The 22,897-nt window shown below is 33.7% G+C and overlaps 1 protein-coding gene across 1 annotated transcript in view; it reads right to left on the reverse strand.

The window, feature by feature from the left end:
* Nucleotides 1-22,897, reverse strand: part of CFAP47 (cilia and flagella associated protein 47) — a 442,460-nt gene that overhangs the window by 361,568 nt on the left and 57,995 nt on the right. The window contains 7 exon segments of the mRNA XM_021669675.2: nucleotides 9,656-9,897; nucleotides 10,206-10,422; nucleotides 13,366-13,462; nucleotides 13,559-13,739; nucleotides 14,414-14,566; nucleotides 17,229-17,442; nucleotides 18,281-18,470. Of these exon segments, the coding sequence (XP_021525350.2) occupies nucleotides 9,656-9,897; nucleotides 10,206-10,422; nucleotides 13,366-13,462; nucleotides 13,559-13,739; nucleotides 14,414-14,566; nucleotides 17,229-17,442; nucleotides 18,281-18,470 (1,294 nt within the window).

Genomic DNA, 22,897 nt, shown 5'->3' on the forward strand with positions numbered 1-22,897 from the left:
GGAGACACCTCCTAGCAGCGGTGGACAGACACCTCATAAAGGAGAGCTCCAGCTGGCATCTGGCAGGTGCCCCTCTGGGACAAAGCTTCCAGAGGAAGGAGCAGGCGGCAATCTTTGCTGTTCTGCAATCTCTGCTGGTTGATACCCAGGCAAACAGGATCTGGGGTGAACTCCCAGAAATCTCCATCAGACATACAGAAGGGAGGCCTGACTGTTAGAAGGAAAACTAACAAACAGAAAGCAATAGCATCAAGATCAACAAAAAGGATGACCAGACAAAAACCCCGTCCAAACGTCACCAACATCAAAGACCAAAGGTAGATAAATCCACAAGGATGAGGGAAAAAACAGTACAAAAAGACTGAAAATTCCAAAAACCAGAACACCTCTTCTCCAAAGGATCACAACTCCTCACCAGCAAGGGAACAAAACTGGATGGAGAATGAATTTGATGAATTGATATAAGCAGGTTTCAGAAGGTGGGTAGTAACAAACTCCTCTGAGCTAAAGGAGCATGTTCTAACCCAATGCAAGGAAGCTAAGAACCTTGATAAAAGGGTAGGGGAATTGCTAACTACAATAACTAGCTTAGAGAAGAACATAAATGACCTGATGGGACTGAAAAACACAGCATGAGAACTTGGTGAAGCATACACAAATATCAATAGTCAAATCCATCAAGCAGAAGAAAGGATAGCAGAGATTGAAGATTAACTTAATGAAAGAAAGCATAAAGACAAGATTAGAGAAAAAACAATGAAAAGGAAACCAACCACAATGCTAGCAGAAGACCAGAAATAACCAAAATCACAGCTGAAGTGAATGAAATTGAGACATGGAAATCCATACAAAATTAAAGCAAATCCATGAACTGGTTATTTGAAGGAATAAATAAGATTGATGGACCATTATCTAGACTAAAAAAGGGAAAAAAAAGATCAAAATAGATCAGAAATAACAAAGGTGACATTAATACCTACCCCACAGAAATACAAAAAAAAAAAAAAAACTTACAAAATATTACAAACACTTCTGTACACAAAAACTAGAAAGCCTACAAGAAATAGATAAATTCCTGGAAACATATAACCTCTCATGATTGAACCAGAAGGAAATTGAAACCCTGAACAGACCAATAATGAGTTCTGAAACGGAATCAGTAGTAAAAACCCTACCAACCAGAAAACGCCCAGAACCAACAAGATTCACAGTCAAATTCTACCAGATGTAAAAAGAAGAGCTGGCACTATTCTTGCTGAAACTATTCCAAAAAATTGAGGGGGAGTGACTCCTCCATAACTCATTCCATGAGGTCAGGATCATTCTAATACCAAAACCTGGCAGAGATACAACAAAAAACGAAATCTTCAGGCCTAAATCCTTGATGGACATAGATGTAAAGATTCTTAACAAATTACTAGCAGGCCATATCCAAGAGCACATCAGAAAGCTAATCCACCGTGTTCAAGTAGGCCTTATACCAAGAGACATAGGTTGGTTCCACATACACAAATCAATACATGTGATTAATCACATAAATAGAACTAAAAACAAAAAATACATAATAATATCAATAGATGCAGAAAAGGCTTTCAATATAATTCAACATCCCTTCATGTTAAAAGCCCTCAATGAACTAAGCACTGAAGGAACACACCTCAAAATAATAAGAGCCATCTATTATAAACCCACAGCCAACATCATGCTGAACAGGAAAGAGCTGGAAGTATTTATCTTTAGAGTTAGATCAAAACAAGAATTTCCATTCCCATGATTTATATTCAGCACAGCACTAGAAGTCCTAGACAGAGCAATCAAACACGAGAAATAAATAAAAGACGTCCAAATAGGAAGAAAGTCAAACTATCTCTGTTTTAGGATGATAGCATTCTATACCTAGAAAACCCCATATTCTCTAATCAAATGCACCTAGATTGGATAAACAACTTCAGCAAAGTTTCAGGATCCACAATCAATGTATAAAAATCAGTAGCTTTTCTATACAACATCTAAGCTGAGAGCTAAATCAGGAATGTGATTCCATTCACAATAGCCTCTAAAGGAATAAAACACCTGGGAATACGTTAACCAGGGAGGTGAAAGATCTCCACGATGAGAATTATAACACTAGTGAAGGAAATCAAGGATGACACAAACAAATAGAAAAATATTCCATGCTCATGAATTGAAAGAATCTATAGTGTTAAAATGACCAAAGCAATGTACAGATTCAATGCTATTCCTCTCACACTACCACTGACATTCTTCATATAATTGGAAGAGTACTATTTTAAAATTCATACAGAACCATATAAAGAGCCCCAAATTGCCAAAACAATCCTAACCAAAAAGAACAAACTTGGAGGCATCACCTTATCCAACTTCAAACTATACTACAAGACTACAATAACGAAAACAGCATGGTCCTGGTAGAAAAACAGACACATAGACCAATGGAACAGACTAGAGAGCCCAAAATTAAAGCCATACATCTACAACTATCTGATCTTTGACAAAATTGACAAAAACAAGCAAAAGAGAAAAGACTCCCTATTCAACAAATAATGCTAGGATAACTGGCTAGCCATACACAGAAAATTGAAGTTAGACTCTTTCCTTAGACAACATACAAAAATCAACTCAGAATGCGTTAAAGATTATAATGCAAAACCTAAAACCAAAAACCCTGGAAAATAACCTAGGAAATACCATCCTGGAGATAGGACCCAGCAAAGATTTCATGATGAAGACACCAAAAGCAATTGCAACAAAAACGAAAATTGACAAATGAGACCTAATTAAACTAAAGAGCTTCTGCAAAGCAAAATTAACTATCAACAGGTAAAAATACAACCTATAGAATGGGGAAAAAGATTTTTCAAACTATGTACATATCTGACAAAAGTCTAATATTAAAAAATAGGCAAGCCAGGCGCGGTGGCTCACGCCTGTAATCCCAGCACTTTAGGAGGCCGAGGCGGGTGGATCACGAGGTCAAGAGATCGAGACCATCCTGGTCAACATGGTGAAACCCCGTATCTACCAAAGATACAAAAAAAATTAGCCGGGCATGGTGGCGCGTGCCTGTAATCCCAGCTACTCAGGAGGCTGAGGCAGGAGAATTGCCTGAACCCAGGAGACAGAGGTTGCGGTGAGCCAAGATCGCGCCATTGCACTCCAACCTGGGTAACAAGAGCAAAACTCCGTCTAAAAAAAAAAAAAAATAGGCAAAGGATATGAACACACATTTCTCAAAATAAGACATTCATGTAGCCAACAAGCATATGAAAAAAAAATTCTCAACATCACTAATCATTAGAGAAATGTTAAGTCAAAACCACAATGAGATACCATCTCATACCAGTTGGAATGGCTATTACGAAAAAGACAAATAATAACCAATGCTGTTGAGGTTACAAAGAAAACAGAATGCTTATACACTGCTGGTGAGAGTTTAAATTGGTTCAGCCACTGTAGAAACCAGTTTGGTATTTCTCCAATAATTTAAAACAGAACTAATATTTGACCCAGCAATCCCATTTTTGGGTATATACCCAAATGAATATAACTGATTCTATCATAATGACACATATATGTGTCTGTCCCTATTAACCATAGCAATCACATGAGATCCACCTAAATACCTATCAATACTAGACTGGATAAAGAAAATGTGTATATATATATATATATATATATATATACACCATGGAATACTACACTGCCATAAAAAAGAATACAATTATACAATCATGTCCTTGGCAGAAACCTTGATTGTAGCTGGAAGCCATTATCCTAAGCAAACAGATGCAGAAATAGAAAACCAATATGATATGTTCTCATTTATAACTAGGAGCTAAACATAGAGTACACATGGACACAAAGAAGCAGACAACAGACTTTGTGTACTACTTGAGGACGGAGGTTGGGAGGAGGTTGTGGATTGAAAAACTACCTGTTAGGTATTATGCTTATTACCTTGGTGTCAACCTATACATCAAAACCCTGTGACAGATAATTGTCCTATGTAATAAACCTGCACATGTACCCCAGAATCTAAAATAAAAGTTTTTAAAAATGTGTATTTTTTCTAATTGTTGTATCATCACTCCAGCTTTCTTATGTTTCCTGTTTGCGTTTATCTTATTACTTTTATCCTGTATCCTTGGATTTAAATTACTTTTGCAGACTGTTTGTGGTAGATATTTCAGTTTTTACTGTTGTTTTAATATCTAATAAATAGTCCTTGCCTTTTTATTTGATGCTTCTTTAATGCTTTCATATTTAGTGCTAGAATTGATATATTTGAATTTATGTCTGCTGTTTTACATTTTGTTTTAAGTTTGGCTCGTGTATTTTTATTCTTTATTCTACATTTACTATGTTCTTTTGTACTAAGTGAATGTTTTCCACTGACATTTTGATCTGTGCAATTATTTCCCCCTTTATGCTCTTTGTAGAAATGTTACTCTTACATACCTTTATTCCCCCTTTTCTCCTCTACGTGGTACTAATGTTATATTTATTGTATATTTATGTTATAATCTCAACAACATATTTTTATAGTTATTTCTTTATGTAATTTTGTTTTAAATAAGCTTGAAAGACAAAAAGAGCAATTTTATACATATATATACATATATATACATATATATAATCACAAACATATATACATATATATATATGTGATACCAAACTTCTTATTGTCCAAATAAATAAATATGCTAATACATGTAAAAAGTACTTGAAACAGTTTCAAGTACATAGGAGGAGGGTGAAGCTAAGGAAAATTTCTGTCCATGGCAAAAGAGGTTTGGGAAACGTTTTTTCATATGAGAACATTGTTGCCCCAAACAAAATGAGGGTCCTGTTGGGAAGAGGAACCAACATCAGATATGGATTTAGCAATGCCTGCCAAAATAAGAGACAGATATAAACAAATAATTGTTGATGACATAACAAACACACAATGGGAGCAGAAACAAAGGGTAAAAAAAACTAAATTAGCCAAAGGGTAGAGGAAACTTCATTATATGGAGGTGGCATGTGAATTGTGACATGAAGGATGATCAGGAACTCTGTAGAAAGACAAATCCTGGGGATTATGTAAAAGTCAGGTTACAGAACAGCTTTCTCCTGTTCTTTGGGGTTTGGGGAAGAATGTGATGGGAAGTAATTTCAACAAAGAATATTCAGTGCTATAAATAAAGCCACTTTAGTGCCCTGAGAAGAGCTGAAAGCAATGAAAGAATTATACATCCATATTGACAAGTCAGCACAAGAAGAATTTTCTCCCTCCAATGAGCACAGTTATATATTTTTTCTTCAGGAATATTAAGTATATGAGGGGTATGGGAAAGAAACTGGATATCTGTGAAGGAAAACAAAGTATTTCTCCCCAATACATTAAGACTGTTAAATTAAAAACACAGGAGAACACTGGGCCTCAGCCTCTGTTTGCCTGATGTTGGGACATAAATCGTTCCTTACTGGAGACATCACTTGTCTATTGGCCCAGAGAAGACACCAGCAGGCACCAGAGAAATCTGGGAGCAGATTTTACGTATACGTTTAATATATTCTAGATAAATCCTCTTCAGTTTGTTTGAACAGGTATCAAACAGTGGTTGTTGTATTATCAGCATTCCAGCTATAGCTTCTAACCAGCCATCTGATCCTGTGCCAAGAGTGTTTAAAAAGTTCACTACCCCATACTTTTCCTTGTATTAATATTTCTCTATTCTAAATAGGGAGGAATGGGCTGGGCTTGCCTTATGGCTGCCATGGAAATACAATGATGATACTTAAGTTTTGTAAAAGAGAAGTGGAATTACAATATCATAAACTGGAGCACGAGTTATACTTTTCGTGGTCTTTAGAACTCTTATTTTTACAGGAGAGGTTTTTACATTTTATTTTCTTTGGTTGCTCATTGCACCTCTTATAATTTTTAAACAATCACCAAATGTACAAAGATATTTAATTTCAAGTAAAATGTTTATATGAGTAATGCCATGAGTACTTGCCTTTTTAAGAATACAAAAATATAATGCTCAAATCTATGTCATATAGCATTGAAAAAAGTGTTTATAATTTGTAGCATATATAGTTTTGCTTATGTTCCTTTCCTCAGAATATTTATATAATGATTACTCAATTTCATATTGTTTTTACTTTTTTATAAATAGAAAGTGACTTTTTACCAAGGTATTTTTCTTGTGCTATATTGGTTTTCCATCCTGGACGATACATTTAATCATATGCCTCTCTATACTTTTGTAAACTAAAATGAATAATTCCAAATTAAAATTTATATTTTCTTTGTCCTTTTTCCTTGAGGCATGATAGGTTTTGTATTTGTGTTGGGATAGTGGATATTGTAAGGGCAGAATATAAGAGTGGATTGATATCTATTTTTTCTTTTTTGAGACAAAGTTTCACTCTTGTTGTCCAGGCTGGAGTGCAATGGCACAGTCTCGGCTCACTGCAACATCTGCCTCCCAGGTTCAAGCGATTCTCCTGCCTCAGCTTCCCGAGTAGCTGGGACTACAGGTGCTCACCACCATGCCCGGCTAATTTTTGTATTTTTAGTAGAGACGTGGCTTCTCCATGTTGATCAGGCTGGTCTCAAATTCCCAACCTCAGGTGATCTGTCCGTCTCAGCCTCCCAAAGTGCTGGGATTACAGGCATGAGTCACCATGCCCAGCCAAGAGTAGATTGATACTTTCTAAGATAGAATTCACTTCTAATTGGAGTTTTTCTGTGGGTATTGTTCATGTTTCTGCTTTATTGTTTTTGTTACCTTTATCCTTACTAAAACCTTGAATCACTCAATCCATGAACTTGCTTTTGATCAATTCACTCTCACTCTCTTTCTTAGTTCTCTCACTCCTAGGTTATATGTAGTACCAGCCCTACCAGTCCCAGCCTTGCTCAATCCAGCTGAAGGGGAGAAAATCTAATCTATTTTCTCAACCCTCATAAATGTTTAATTGAGATACTTTCTTGAAAACGAAAGTCAGACCAACAAAAGAAAAACCAGCAGAAACTTACTGATACATGCTATACTCATCACATAGGAGAGGCCTCAGTTCAAAAGTGTATCTCTCAAGGCAGTGGCTTAAAGGTCTTGTTTAAATAGTATTTTAACAAAGAACAATAAATCTTAGCATAGCAAGACAAAGGAGAAAGCAGTTCCGTCTTTTAAAAGGCAGAAAAATATGAGAAGGTAGATTTTACCATGGCAGTAATAAGGCAAGTCCAGCCCATTGCTCCCTATTTAGAATAAAGAAATATTAATACAAGGAAAAGTATAGGGTAGTGAGCTTTTTAAACACTCTTGGCACAGAATCAGATGGTTGGTCAGAAGCTATAGCTGGAATGCTGATAATACAACAACCACTGTTTGATACCTGTTCAAAGAAATGGAATGATTTTTATCTAAAATATCATAAATGTACAGAAATATGTTCTTTCTTCTCTAATTACTCTCTCAGCATTATAATTGATTAAGGCAGGATCCAGTATTTTCAGTGTTATAATTTAAAAAGATCTTGGTCAGGTGAATCTGCAAAATATTGATGAAAGTATACCTCAGATACTTAATAAATTGTGATCTAGAATGGTTCTAAATCAATCCACATTAATAAAAAGATTAAACAGCTGTATTGGTGACCTCCAAACCTACTGAAGGGACTGTCCCACTCTTCCCCTTGTTAAATTTGTCAAAGTCTCTGTCTATACGTCCACACTAAAACTAAGTGAATTTAATTTAATACTTAAGATTATTTTTATAACATTCCCTATTAGAAGCATTTTTAGAGTTATATAAACGGTTGATTTGGAAATGACTGATATTCACAAGAAAATATGCTTAAGGCAAGATTTCTACAAACCAGAACTCATCTGAAATATGAAGTATAGCTTATTTCTATTTAGACCCTAAATAACAACCATTGCTAAATTAGACTTAAAGAGAGAGGGAAGGAGAAGAGGAAGGGAAATAGAAAGGGAAGAAAGGAGGGAGGAAAGATAGAAGGAACGAAGCAGGTAGCAAGGGATTTCTAATGAGGATGGACAGAAAGGAGCAGGTTAAGTTATTACTCTGAGGATCCTTTCAGGAAAAAATTCCAAACAGATCTAGAAAATACTTGTAATAAAATGACTATCCATTTATTTGGCACTTACTCTTTGCCAGGCACTAGAGAAGTTTCCCACATATTTAATCTTTGAGATGTATTCATCTCTCCATTTTACAGATGAGGAAACTTGTATTCATAGATACTTTGCTTAAGTTAAAATAGCTAGTGAGCAGCTAAGATTATCCAAAGTCTGTTTTACTTTCCATTCATGCAAAATTGGACTTCAGCTGTTATAAAGCACCAAATAAGTCACTATAGATACAAAGATCCGGCTCTTTTCATCTAGCTGGAAAGGCATGGCATACACATAAGAAAAAGATACGGTATTGATCATTCAACTTCTACATTGCGATCTTATTTCCTAAATGATAGCTTGTGCCATCATAAGGTCCTCACAGCACATCACAAGGATGTTTGTAAAATTCAACAGGCTACTAAGTCACAGTTTAGCAGTTACGAGTGTTCATGTTACAGCAGGTATACTATGTAAAATTATAGACTCCAGGGAATGGCAGAAGCAAGGTTAAGAGGACGGTTCACAAATACAGGGCATGTCAAACAAGGTATATCTGAGCTTGTCTTCTATTAATCAAAAATCATCTTATTTAGTTTTCATTTCTTGATTTTATTAATTGGATTTTATGAGCTATATTCAACATTGGCTATAAGTAATTTCTAGATCTTTCTAAAAGAACTCATACTCTAGAAAAATATGTCATTCTGAATCATACCATCATTATCTAACTAAAACTAAACAAACTTTAGTTTGTCCATAAGTATCTACGGTGATCAATTTTATTTTTCAACTGCTCCAGGTTGTGGGGCTCAGTTATTTGGTTAAACTCCAGTCCAGATGTTGTTGTGAAAGTGTTTTTTTAGATGTAATTAACACTTAAACCAGTAGACTTTTTAAAACAGTTAATATACAATATTGTATATATTCAAGGTGTACAACATAATGATTTGATATGCATATATACTGTAAAATAATTATCACAATCAGTTAATTAACATGCAGATTACCTTTCATAATGTGGATGAGTCTCATCCAATTACTTGAAAGCCTTACCAGAAAAGACTGATGTCCCAAGAGGAATAATAAGTTCTGCCTCCAGAATGCCTTTGGACTCAGACTCCACCATCAACAATTCCCTTATCTCCAGTCTAACACCCTGCCCTGCAAATTTCAAATTTGCCAGCCCACACAACCACACAACCTGTGAGCCAGAGCCACTTCCTTAAAACGTCTCCTCTCTCTCTCTCTCTCTCTCTCTCTCTCTCTCTCTCTCTCTGTGTGTGTGTTGGTCTGTTTCTCTGGAGAACACTAATAAGGGTTCCATATTTCCAAATTGTATTATGTCTGTAAAAATAAATACCCCAGATGACAGTATCTCATTTACTTCTATACTCTTGGCACCAGTACACAGTACACACTCAATAAATAATTAAATACCAGTAGACATGAATACATGAAAAAATAAATATCTAAATCAAACAAACAATAAACTGTTACCTTTAGCTGGGCAAACAGAAAATGCTATCCCTCCTCCTGTGTTTATGGGTTGCCATTGAAACTGAGTAGAACAATTCTGAGGATTATACAATCTAACTGTCCCCCGAAAATACGTTTGTATCAAGAAGCCTCGTGGTCTCAATACTAGCTCATTAGAAGAAAGCTCAAGTTTTACTAGCTGGACAACTGCCATCACTAGGATGTGTCCACTGGGTACGTTGTTCACCGTAAACGTGAAAGACCTGTAACACAGCAAAAGCATCCACATTTAACTGATGATAGCTATTTGTGATTATAGAATTCAGCTACATGTAAAATGCACATAGCATTGATTAACATCCACAGTTCTTAGCATGTAACACTTTAATTGTGAAAGATAATTAGATTGCTACTAAAATATCAATTTATATATCTAAAAATTGATGCACATATAGCTTCTATGTTTGGAGAAAAAATATAATATACAATACAATTATTCAGGCAAATGAATATATATTCTATAAAAGTACACTTTGATTCTAACAAACAGAAATTCAAAAATAATTTTTACTTCCAAAAGTTTCCAACAGTAGGAGATTCAAATATCACTGAAATGTAAGTACTGGATGTAGGTGGAATCACATATGAAAATTGATTGGTCTTCTGAAGTTCTTCTAAATCAATATCTAACTTGAGCAAAACATGTATAGGTAGCATATTAACAACATGAAGTGCACGAGTATTTGAAGAGTTCACACAAATATTACCAAAGTTAAGGACAGAAGGCCCTGAAAAAAATGAAAAGTATTTTGTTAAATTTAAAGTTGGCAAACGGGTTCATTTACTTTTTAAGTTTTCAAAATATATTTTGATCAACCAATTTATATAAAAATGAAATTTAGAAAAATATTTACCATAATATCTGAAATTATTAAGTAAGCATTTTTTTCTACATGATCATAATTAAATGTTTGGACATTATTGGCTATAATTCAATATAAATATATTCTAATTATATGGAAAATTATATGACTAAACAAGAACCATTCACTATAACTTATCTTAGCGCCTTGATCTGCAACACTTCAACACCTCCTCTATTCCCACTAGTACAACTATTTTGTTCACTTATCTGTAATTTATGGAAACTGGTAAATTTCCCATGGCCTATTGCTTAAGTTTTCACCTTAAAATGCCCAGGGTTTTATAAAAAAGCAATTTTAATAATTTTTAGTTTTGCCTTGCCTTTAACAGCTTAATTTAGTTAAGACTGACATATGGTAAACTGAACATACTTAAAGTACAGAATTTCATTAGTGTTGGTGTATGTATACACCTGTGAAACAATCACCACAATAAAGAGTGAACATTCATCATTCCAAAAATTTTGTGCCCCTTTACATTCCTTCTCTCCCACCATTCTCCATGTGTTTGTATGCTGAATTCTCCCCTAGAGAATCTGCCTATCCACATGAATCAGTTATCCTCTGTCCACATCTCCCTCATAGCCACCTTAACCATGGTTAGGATAAAATGAGAACTCTCACTTCAGACCATTATAGCCACTACTTCTTTAATCATAATTGTCCTCCAATCACTTGGTGAAAACGGACCTAGGGGGTTACATTGCATAGCACCTCTGTAAGGTTAAAAAGGAGTTTTCACTTGTTCTCCTAACTCACAGTCAGCCCAGATGCCTCATGTCTTTACCTCACACAGGTATCTGCCTCTGCTTAAATGTACTTCTCAGAGATGCTAGCCACCTCATAAAAGACACTCTCCATGAAAACATTCTATTGTTCTCGATCTACTTGACCTGCTTTATGTTTCTTCATACCTTGTAAACTAATGACGCATTATATAAGGATAGGTTTATTATCTCCCTCCTACCCCACCCAAAAGTAATCTCTATGAGAGCAGGAACTTTCTTCATTGCTGTATCCCCAGAACCCAGAACTGTGTCTAGTACGTGGTGGTCATTCAATTAACATTTTAAAATGACTGAATGGATAAAGGAATTACAATTAAACTTCAGGTATTTTCTAATGCAGCATACTCATCTTATGGATGAAGTGTTTTCACTGAAACTTTCTAAACACTTATTATGTGTAAGGCACTCGGTTCACACAATTATACTGTAGGGTAGGCAATATTATCACTTCCTATTTTACAAATGAAGAAACTCAGACCCATAGAGGTAAACTCTAATGTCATTGCACTAGTAGGTTGCAGAATCAAAACCAGTTTGGTCTCATTACAGAGTCTTCCTACCCTATAGCACACACTGTGTTCCTGAAGCACACAAACACAATTCCAGAGAGAACTAAGCTAAGAATCCAAGTTTCAGGCATAGCTACATTATGCTACACATAAATGCATACACAGAAAATTTCTGTAATAAGAAAGCAAATATTTGAATAAAAAATTGGGCAAAGAATTTGAAAGACATTTCTCCAAAGACCATATATGACATACGTAGACATTTCTCTAAGTGAGTACATGAAAATATATTCAACATCTTATTCATTTAGGGAAATGAACATCAAATCCACAATGAGATAACATTTCATACTCATTAGGAGGTCTATAACCAAAAAGACAGAAAATAACAGTGCTGGTGAGAATGTTGAAGAAATTGTAACCCTTATACATTGCTGATAGGACTGCAACTTTGTGCAATCACTTTGGAAAACATTTTAGAGGTTTAAGTTAGATATAAATTTATCATACAACCCAGCAATTCCACTCCTAAAAATCAGAGAACTTTATGTGAATGTTCATAGCAGCATTATTGATCATAGCCTCAAACTGAAAACAACTCAATGTCCATCAACCGGGGAACTGATAAACAAAATGTGGTATACTCATAAAATGAGGTGCTATTTCAATATAAAAAAGGACCAAAATATTGATTCTACCACATGGGCGAATCTCAGAAACATTATGCTGAGTGTAAGAAGCAATATATGAAAGACTAGATATTGTACGATTCCATTTATGTTCAGAATAGGCAACTGTATAGAGACAGAAAGTTGATTAATGGGTGTCTGAGGCAAGGGGTAAAAATAGAAAGTAACTGGGCGGGGCGTGGTGTCTTACACCTGTAATCCCAGCATTTTGGGAGGCCAAGGCAGGCAGATCACTTGAGGTCAGGAGTTCGAGACCAACTTGGCCAACATGGTGAAATCCCCGTCTCAACTAAAAATACAAAAAATTAGCTGGGTGTGGTAGCACTGTGCCTGTAATCCCAGCAACTCAAGAGACTGAGTCAGGAGAATCACCTGAACCCAGGAGATGGAGGTTTTAGTGAACCCAGATGATGCCATTGTACTCTAGCCTGGGCAACAGAGTGGGAGGGAAGGAAGGAAGGAAGGAAAGAAGGAAGGAGAGAGAAAGAAAGAAAGAAAGAGAGAGAGGGAGGGAGGGAGAGAGGGAGGGAGGGAGGAAGGAAGGAAAGAAGGAAGGAAGGAAAGAAAGAAAGAAAGAGTAACTGCATATAGGCGTGAGAGTGATGGCAGCATTCTAAAATTAAATTATGAAGGTAGTTACATAACTTTAAATTTACTAAAATTCATTCTCTCAATCATACTTAATAAATATGACTACTCTGAGGACCTCTTATATTTCCAAAGGTGATACATGCATACCTTAAATTTCATGAAATATAAATTATACTTGAAGAAATTTTTAAAAGAAAATAAAGGCTGTAGTAGGTTTTTGTGTATTCTCACCAACAATTACTTGATAAATTTGCTTTGGTGTCAAAATTAGACTGCAGTCATGTTTTTCCTGGAGTGTGGATGGGTCTGATTTAAGTCTTTTTATTATCTGCAAAAAATCATATTTTTCCAGAATTATTCATTATTAGCAAAAGCTATTTTAAGAATTCTCATGGAATAACCAAATGTAAAACATTGCACATGCCTTTCTTTTGAGAGACTGTTCCTCCTGAGATGCTAAACTCCTTGTGGTTAACAATCGTTTCGCTTTGATTGAATTCTCTGCTGAAGGTAGCTCCTCTTCTATATTCGCTACTGACAGTGAAGGTGACCTTAGACCTGACTCTAAGCCTATGTCTATATCATTATATGAATACGTTTTCTCCCTATAAAATTAATAATAATAATAATCAGTAATTGCAGTCAAGTCATTCAGAAAATAACACCTATAAATTCAAGCATTTCCCATAGCGCATCTTGCTGCTTTCTCACTCATATCCACGTACGCAGACTGGTGCACTACTCTGCATAAAATTGTCCTCTGTGGAGGAGACCCCCTTCTCAAACATCTCAAGGAAATTATCCTAATGCCTGCCACACCCAAGGACAGCCAATGACTGATATGGACCACAAAAGACAAGCATCTTTGGCTCAAGGCAGGAAAAACCATTTGGTAAAATTTAGTCTCAAGAGACCCTGGGCATTAGGCTGACTGTAAACTTTATTTGAAACACATCTTTCCTCAGCTTTCACTCCTTCCCTATATTGCTTCCCTCATCTGTACGAGTTTCCCTTGAGAGTACACCCTCCATAAATCATAGGCACTGGAATCCCTATCTCAAGATCTGCTTCTGGGGAAATTCATCTAAGACATCTCCAAGTCAAAAGGTAACAAAATAAATAATTGTAGCTAAAGCAGCTCACTGCTTTGCTTTTATCATGTATTGAAATGTCGTTTAAAACATCTAAAATAAAAAAGAAACCAATGAGTAAAAAAAAAAAATTTTGATTCTGTAGACACCATGATCTGTTGCATATTGTTTGAGGAATTGAACATTACATCTCTGCTTGTTTCTGCAAGCGTATACTTCTTAAATATTTAAGATACATTGAATAATACTTTGCATGGTATTTCTTTTGCTGTTTTTCACATGTAGTATATGCAAAATCAGGATTCACAAAGTTAAATCTTGGAACCGTGGTGAAAGTTGTTCTGCAATATAAGCAAGTCATGTTAATATTTTCATATATGCATTTGTTCGATCCGTATTTATTAAGAGGTTCCTAGCCAATTTCTATGTCAGGTGTTGGGTGTGGAATGACAAATAGGACAGATTCTAGTCCTTCCCCTCATATACTATTCTATATCAAGACATGATTGCATGTAGAACTAGAGTGAAGCCTATTTTTTCTTAATCTAATCAAAAACAATCCTTTGTAAGGTCACTAGGATGTAATGGTGCCTATTCTAAACCCACCTTTGAATAATTAGTCAGATAGGCAATTTGGACAGTGCTAGATTACACATAAGACTCCAAGAAACTAGACCTGAATCTGACTAGTGTTTTCTAAAAGTTAACTCTTTTTAGATCATTATGATCAAAATTAGGGAAAAAAATGTAGAATAATGAATCTTTTTGCTAAACACGCTACCTCCTTTAAACTTCACAGCTTATGAAATAACTATCAACAATAAATCTATATAGAGAAAGCAATTCCTAAAAAAACTGTGAATTACTTTATATCTAATATTCACTCAACTAGCTTTATGCTCTTCCTTTCTACCCATCACACATTTTCAATAAAAAGTAATGTGCAAGTATTCACACCTTCTGGGTTTGGTCTACCTCAATCTTCACCAAATGTTCTTAATCATTAAGATGTTCACCCTCAATAATTAAAACATCAGTATGAAGATATTAGTCACAAAGTCAAATGAAAATTTATTTTTTTCTTTTCTTCAACAATTCCTCAATGTTTACAGTAACACAGCATTAACTATGTTAAATACTTTAAAAGAGTGAAAAAACAAGACAGGAAACAAATGCTTTGTTGTTCAAAGGTAACTGTTGATACCTAAATTTTCTTCAGGCCCTGAGACACTTAACCATCTTTAGAACCTAGAAATAGTTCCCATAAATATTTGAATTCCTGAAATCTCTAACAAGGAGAGAGGCATAAGGAAAGTAGTGGTGTAAATGCCTTAAATGAGAAAGAGCTATTAACATATCTAAATCCTCATCAGCTCCTTAGAGAAACATCTAGAAATACCTCTGCAGCTTAAAGAAGATAAGTTTTATAAAATATGCAAAGTACAAGGGACATAAATTACTATGGAAATAAAATATTTTTCCTCATTTATTTATTCAAAAAAAATTTACTAAGTGCCTACTCTATGCCCGACATTGTTCTAAGCACAAGGCATTCTGCAGTAAATAAAAACTAGAGAAAAATTCCTACCTTATTTTTTTCTCAAAAATTGAAAAGGTAAAATGCATTAAAATAAAATAGAAATTACAATCACCAACAAGTAAATATACTATAAAACTTATTTCATTACTTAAAGTTACTAACTGCTAGCCAGAAAACATAAGGACTAAATACTGTCTTAACTATTCATATGAAAAAAGTGTACATTGAGAAAAATAGTTATGGTCGGGGATAAATAGTAAAAACCAAGCCTTGTTTTTAAAATTCTGCTATTTTTAGATCATCTGATTAATATATATAGAAACAAAATAATAATATTAAATTAACACATTATATCTCTATATAGATACACGTGCATAACCTTAAGAAAGAGTTGAAAAAGATACATAAAAAATTATTGCCAGAAGCCACCTCTGCAGGGTGGGAGCAAACAGAATGAGGCAGAAGAAAAATCAGAATTTTCTTTTTTATGATACACAATTGTATAAAATGCAGTCTAAGTGGTTTTTATGGTTCTGTGTTTTACGGTACTTGTCAAGTAATAATTTTTAAAAAGGCTAAGTTGGTTGGAATTTGTAAAATGATAAGATATACTATAGAAAAATCTGGACTTTTCCTATTGTATACAATAAAACAAGTATGTCCTAAAAACCAAATAGTATTGCAAGAAAATGTCTGCAGAATTAAGTGAGCTTAATGACTAACCAAAGCTAAAAAGACAAGTGCAGAAAGTCCAGAGCCATTGTAGTTTAGATACTTTACTAGTAGCATACAAGCACGCAGAAAAAAAAACGCATTTCAGTCTCAAATGTGTAAAAACTATTCATGGGCATAGGATCCAGATAAGCATGTTGAAATGCCTGGTTCACTTCTTACTAACCATTAGAAAGTTAGTAATTGATTTGAGATTTGGATAAATATAAACTGAGGTTAAACACTTTTTATCATCCTAATTGGGAAGGTTTAAGTTCACTTTGTGAAAGGTTATTTAAAATGTGTCTTTGAAGGGATCAAACAAAGATGATGGTTATGATAACTATGATCGTTTCACACAATTTTATTTTTAGCTTAAATAAACTCAAGCTGTCAACCATACTTAATAAACATTTCTACTCTGAGGACTTGTTACATTCCCAAAGGTGATTGTTGATATTTTTCTTCTATACTTGTCAACAGCGTATTTTAAGAATATTTTATATACCATTCACTTCCTGGCAAGTACATAGGAGAGGTGAAAAGAGGTTAGATAAAGAAAACACAGTAGCATTCAACAACCATCTCACTCCATGTAAAAAAAAAAAAAAAAAAAAAAAGGAAAAGAAAATTGCAGTTTTGTTATTATTGCCACCATTAGTGTTATACAGTGGGATCTGATCAAACCTCTGCATGCCATGTTGTCCACTATACTTTTCAAAATTTCAGGTTTTTATAATATTTCATGTTACCTGAAATGTTTATGATGGTCTGTAGACCCGATAGTTGCAGCTCCATATTTGGGAAAGGGTAATAGCACATCCTTCCCTGACTCTCCACATGAGCGACGATTGTGAGTGTATCTTATGGTGGATTTAAGTACTGATAGAGGTGCATAAGTCTTGCATTTTGCCAAGTCTTGAACTACAATCTTTTCTGTAGGATTACAGATCACAGGCGATATACCTTTTATAGAATTGAATATTAAGTTTATAGATGGTATTTTTAATTTCAACTTTATAAGCAATAACCATGAATTAATTAATACCCTAGATAATTGATTCTAACTTAAAAGCTCAACTCCTAAACACATTTTGAAAATACAAATCATTAATTAAAAAAGATCTATACAACACAATTTAGCAAAATAATAAAATATGAATAATAAAAATGCATATATAAAAAATATAAAATATGATAACTTGAAGGATTTAAGTTAGCCCATATGAAAGTAAATTTTTTGTTGGTTAAAAACAGTTGACTATCAGCAACTTCATATAGTTCAACATATAAAAGATAAAGAAGAATTAGATAAAACAGTAGCAACAAGTAAATCCATGGAATAGTCAAAAACAGTGTATATAATAGATTCCTTCAGCAACCAAACTAAGAAGAATAAAATATACAAACCATGAAAAAATCAAATAAACCGTATACGTCACTAAACCAGTGCTACGTAAAGTGCAGTCCTCAGAATGGCACTAATGGCAGTGTCAGCATCTACTGGGAACATGGTAAAAATGTGAGTCTTTGGGCTGTAACACAGAGAAGCTTAATAATCATTACTAAGATGTAAGCCAATGATATGTGTATTAACAGGCCTTCTAGGTGATTTCAATGCATGTTAAAAGATGAGAACTCCTAGGTCAGACCATATTATATACACATACATATATATTCACACACAAGTATATATATATATACACACACACACACGTGTGTGTGTGTGATTAAGCAATTAGTATATTAAAATAATCTTAACAACAATAACAACAAAACCAAGTGGCATTACACAATAGCATACCAGGAATAATTTTCCTCACAACTTCCATGGTGGGAGCTTTGCAGACGCTGTTGAAATATAAAGATACATGATAGAAAGGTTTCATTGATAAAGACTGCGAATCTTCATCTGCCACTAAACCAATGATCTCTATCATCTGTTTCACTTTGAAGACTCCAAGTTGATGTGGTACAAAGGAAAATATCACATTCTAAAACAAAACAAACAAAAAAAAAGATGAAAAGTAACCAATAATAAATTGGTTGGAAAAAAAGGTAAAAGCAAAAGCAAATCTTAAAAAAAAAAAGTTAATAAAATTTCAAGGAAAGCTAGTTTATAATGGTAATATGAAAGTACTTCAGAAATACACAGCATTGACAAACTTTTAAAATATTCATTATTGGAAAATTATTTAAGAAAAATTAAACATAATACCAAAGCACTTTCAGAATGGTGGATTAAAGACCTCAAAAAGCCTACTTCTCCAGAAGAGGAAAGAGAACACTGGCAATAAAAATGGTCAAAATGAACTATTTTCAGATATTTGAAAATACCTAAAGGCTCACAAAAATCCAAGGAGTATTTACTTAAATAAAAAAAGATTGAATCTCTGAAGGAACAGAAGACCGTGCCACTTTTACTTGATGTAGTCCCATTCTTTAAAATTCAGCTTTGCAGTCACTTTGAAAAACAACAGCCTTGCAACTGTGGTAACTGAAAACCATTAGCGTAGTAGCCAGAGGAGGGAAAAGAATGAGTTTGGAACACTCCAAAAGCCTCACTACTAGAGGCATGTAAATATTTGTTTTGTCTCACATGATTCAGCGTTCACTCTGTGTGAACAATGCTCTCCCAGTGCTCTGTCAAATATATAGGTATATTTTACTCTGTGTATGCGTATGTACGGCAATTTTTGAACATCTAAGTAACTTGAGGTGGCATTACCATTTAAGGCTAAAAGGAGGCTATTCATAAATAAATGCACAAATAGAAAAATTTAAAAATCACTTAAGAACAAGATATTCAAATGGTATTTGAAAAGCTCTGAAATATTCCTGGGAACCTAGATTGCATCTGCAGGACTTTGTATATTCCCAGAAAAGAAGTAAGAAAGCGCTCATGTCTCATCTATAGCTGAATTTGAATTAAAGACTAGAAAGAGTTATAAACTACTTGACAGAATACTGAAGACATGCCCCAACATACTTACTTATACAAAGGCTCTGGATATAGGCTGTGAGACTTATTGATTCAAAGAATTTAAGGGAACCTCTGTCAATCATTAACTGAACACTAAGTTAACTGAGTAGAGACTTTATTGGCTGCACACAATAATGAAAAAGCTTTCACAGAATTCGTCTAGAGAATCACTAAATAAACAAAACAACAACAAAAAAGCACAACAAATACTGCAATGTTCTGATTTCCATAGTTGCCAAATTATATTATTTAAAATGCCCAGTTTTCAACATGAAAAAAATATGAAACACCCAAATAATCAGGAAAGTATACTCAATACCTAGGAAAGATGTAGTTCATAGACAATGTCCCTATGGAATCCAAATGGTGAATTTATTAGACAAACATGATAAGTTAACTATTGTAAATATTTTCAAAGAACTAGAGGGAAATAGGTCAAAAGAATTAAAGGACATATGTGTACAATATCTCACAAAATAGACAATTTCAACAAAGTGTGGAAATTATAAAAAAAAAGAACAAATAAATGGTCTGGAATTGAAGAGTAATGTAACTAAAATTTTAAATTTACTTAAGGGACTCAGTAGCAGATTTGAACTGGCAGAAAAACTAATCAATGAAATTGAAGACAAGACATTTGAAATTATTCAGACTGAAGAGAGATACATAAGGATAAAGAATAAAGAACAGAGTCTCAAAAGACTTTTGGGGACACCATCAAGCATAGTCACATGTGTATGACGGGAGTCTAAAAAGGAGAAGGAAGAAAGAAAAGGTCAGAAAAAATATTTGAAGAAATAATACATGAAAAGTTCAATTGATTATAAAGATAATATACATATCAAAGAAACTCAACAAAACCCAAGCAGGTTAAATCAAATAGATCCACACCTAAACACAACAAAGTCAAACTACCAGAAACCAGTGAGAGAGAATCTTGAAACACTGCAAGAAGAAAGGTAATCATCATGTTAGAAGGTTTATTTAGAGATGAAGAGCTAACTTCTTAGTGGAAACTCTGCAGGCAAAAAGGCAATGGGGAGGCGTGTTCAAATATTGAAGGAAAAAGACTGTAGATGCAAAATTCTGTAACCAGCAAAACTATCATTCAAAATTGAAGTATAAATTAAGACATTTCCAGATAAATATAAATGAAGAGAATGTATCATTAGATTTGTATTACAAAAATATAAAGGGAATTCTTCAAAATGAAGTAAAAGAACACTTGACAATAACTCGAATTCAGAAAAAGAAATTAAGAGCACAGGTAAACATAACTACCTACACAGATAAATATAAAAGTATTAACTTACTTTTGTTTGCAATGCTTTCCTGCTCCTGTCCAATTTAAAAAGCAATGTATACAGAAATAAGTATTAGAGTATGGATGAGCTTTTAAAGAATAAGCACATATCCTTTGTATGACAAGAATAGCATAAAGAGGAGACAAGAAACAATTCTACTGAAGCAAAGTTTTTAAATACTATACAATTAGGTTGGCATTAATGTGAATGAGACTGTATTACATAAAAGAAAATTAAATGTTTTTAAAGTTTAGTCAAATAAATTATGAGGAAATTAAAATGGTATATTACAAAATATCTATTTAGTACAAAATAAAATGGTAATGAAATAATAGAAAACGAGAAGGATATGTTATTACAGAAAACAAATAGAAAAATAGCAAATGCAAATTCTATGTTACTAGTAGTTACATTACATATAAATGGGTTGGCACACATTTACCTATGTAATAAACCTGTACATCCTGCACATGTACACCAGAATTTAAAATTAAACTTAAAATTTTTGAAAAAAAGTAAATGGATTTTCTTTACATTCCTTTCCCCCAGCTCTATTAAGGTAAAATTAATACATAAAAATTATTTGTATACAAATATATAGTATTTAATATGTAATTTTGAATAAATTTTGAAATGATTAAATGAAGCTAAATAACATATCCTTACTGTTTTGTGTTGAAAATATTTATACCCTCTTAGCAATTTTCAATTACACATTATTATTAACTATAGTCACCACGCTGTACAATAGACTCCCAGAGCTTATTCATTCTAACTGAAATTTTGTATTCTTTGATTGATATCTCATTAGTTTTCATCCACTATTCCTGGCAACCACTATTCTACTCTCTGCTTCTATGAGTTCAACTTTGATTCCACATATAAGTGTGGCCATGCAGTCTTTGTCTTTCCAAGTGTGTCTTATTTCACTTAGCATAACATCCTCCAAGCTCATCCATGCTTTGCAAATGATAAGATTTCCTTATTTTTTAAGGCTGTATGGTATTCACAAACACACACACACACCACATTTTCTTTATCCAAAGGGAATGAAATCAGCATGTTGAAGAGCTATCTTCACTCTCATGTTAATTGCAGCATTATTCTATAGCCAAAATATGCAATCAATCTGTTCATCAATAGATAAATGAATACACATAAATGGATTACATTGTGCACTCAGAAAGGAGAGATTGGTGGAGTAGGCAAAAACATATAATTTACATGTTGCCCACAAGAGGTACACATTGTATACAAAGATACAAATAGGTTGACAGTGAAAGGATGACAAAAAGATATGTCATATGCAAACAATATCCAAAAGAGAGCAGGGCACCTATACTAATATAAGACAAAATATATATTGATAGAAAAAGTTCTACATTGAAAAAAAAGCATTTTATAATGATAAAAGGGTCAAGACATCAGGAATGCATATTATAACCACGTATGCACCTAATATGAAAAAACTGATAGAAGTGAAGAGAGAAATAGGCAATTCAACTATAATAGTGGGAGACTTTGATATCCCACTTCCAATAATGACTAGAAAAACTAAGCATATGATTAACAAAGAACAGAGAACTGAAAAACCAATTAGACCTAAAATATACCTGTAGAACATTTTATCTAAGTACAGTAGAATGCACATTTTTCCAAAGCGCACATTTGCACTTTGAATGAAACGTTTTAAATATAGACTATGTTAGGTTATGCAATAAGCCTCAATCATTTAAAAGGATTGAAATCTGCACAGTCTGTTTTCCAACCAAAATGTAATAAAATTAAAATCCATGAGAGGAAAATGTAAAAAATTTACACATTTTGGAAATTAAGCAATAAACGTCTAAATAACCAATAGATCAGAGAATAAAACTACAAGGGGAATTCAACAATATTTTGAGATGAAGAATAACTAAAACACAACATACCAAAACATATGGAATGCAGAAAAAGCAGTGACAAGACACAAATTTATGATTATAAACAAATGTATTTTTTTAAGACCTTTAATTAATAATCTAACCATCCACCTTAGGAAAATTTTTTAAAAAAAGAACAAAGTAAGTTAAAAGGGAGTAGAAAGAAAGGAATAATAAACACAAAAGCAATAATAAATAATAAGGAGAATAGA

This window comes from Aotus nancymaae, unplaced genomic scaffold, assembly GCF_030222135.1.
Source record: "Aotus nancymaae isolate 86718 unplaced genomic scaffold, 86718_ANA_hifiasm-v0.15.2.pri h1tg000058l, whole genome shotgun sequence".
Classification (NCBI taxonomy): Eukaryota; Metazoa; Chordata; class Mammalia; order Primates; family Aotidae; genus Aotus; species Aotus nancymaae.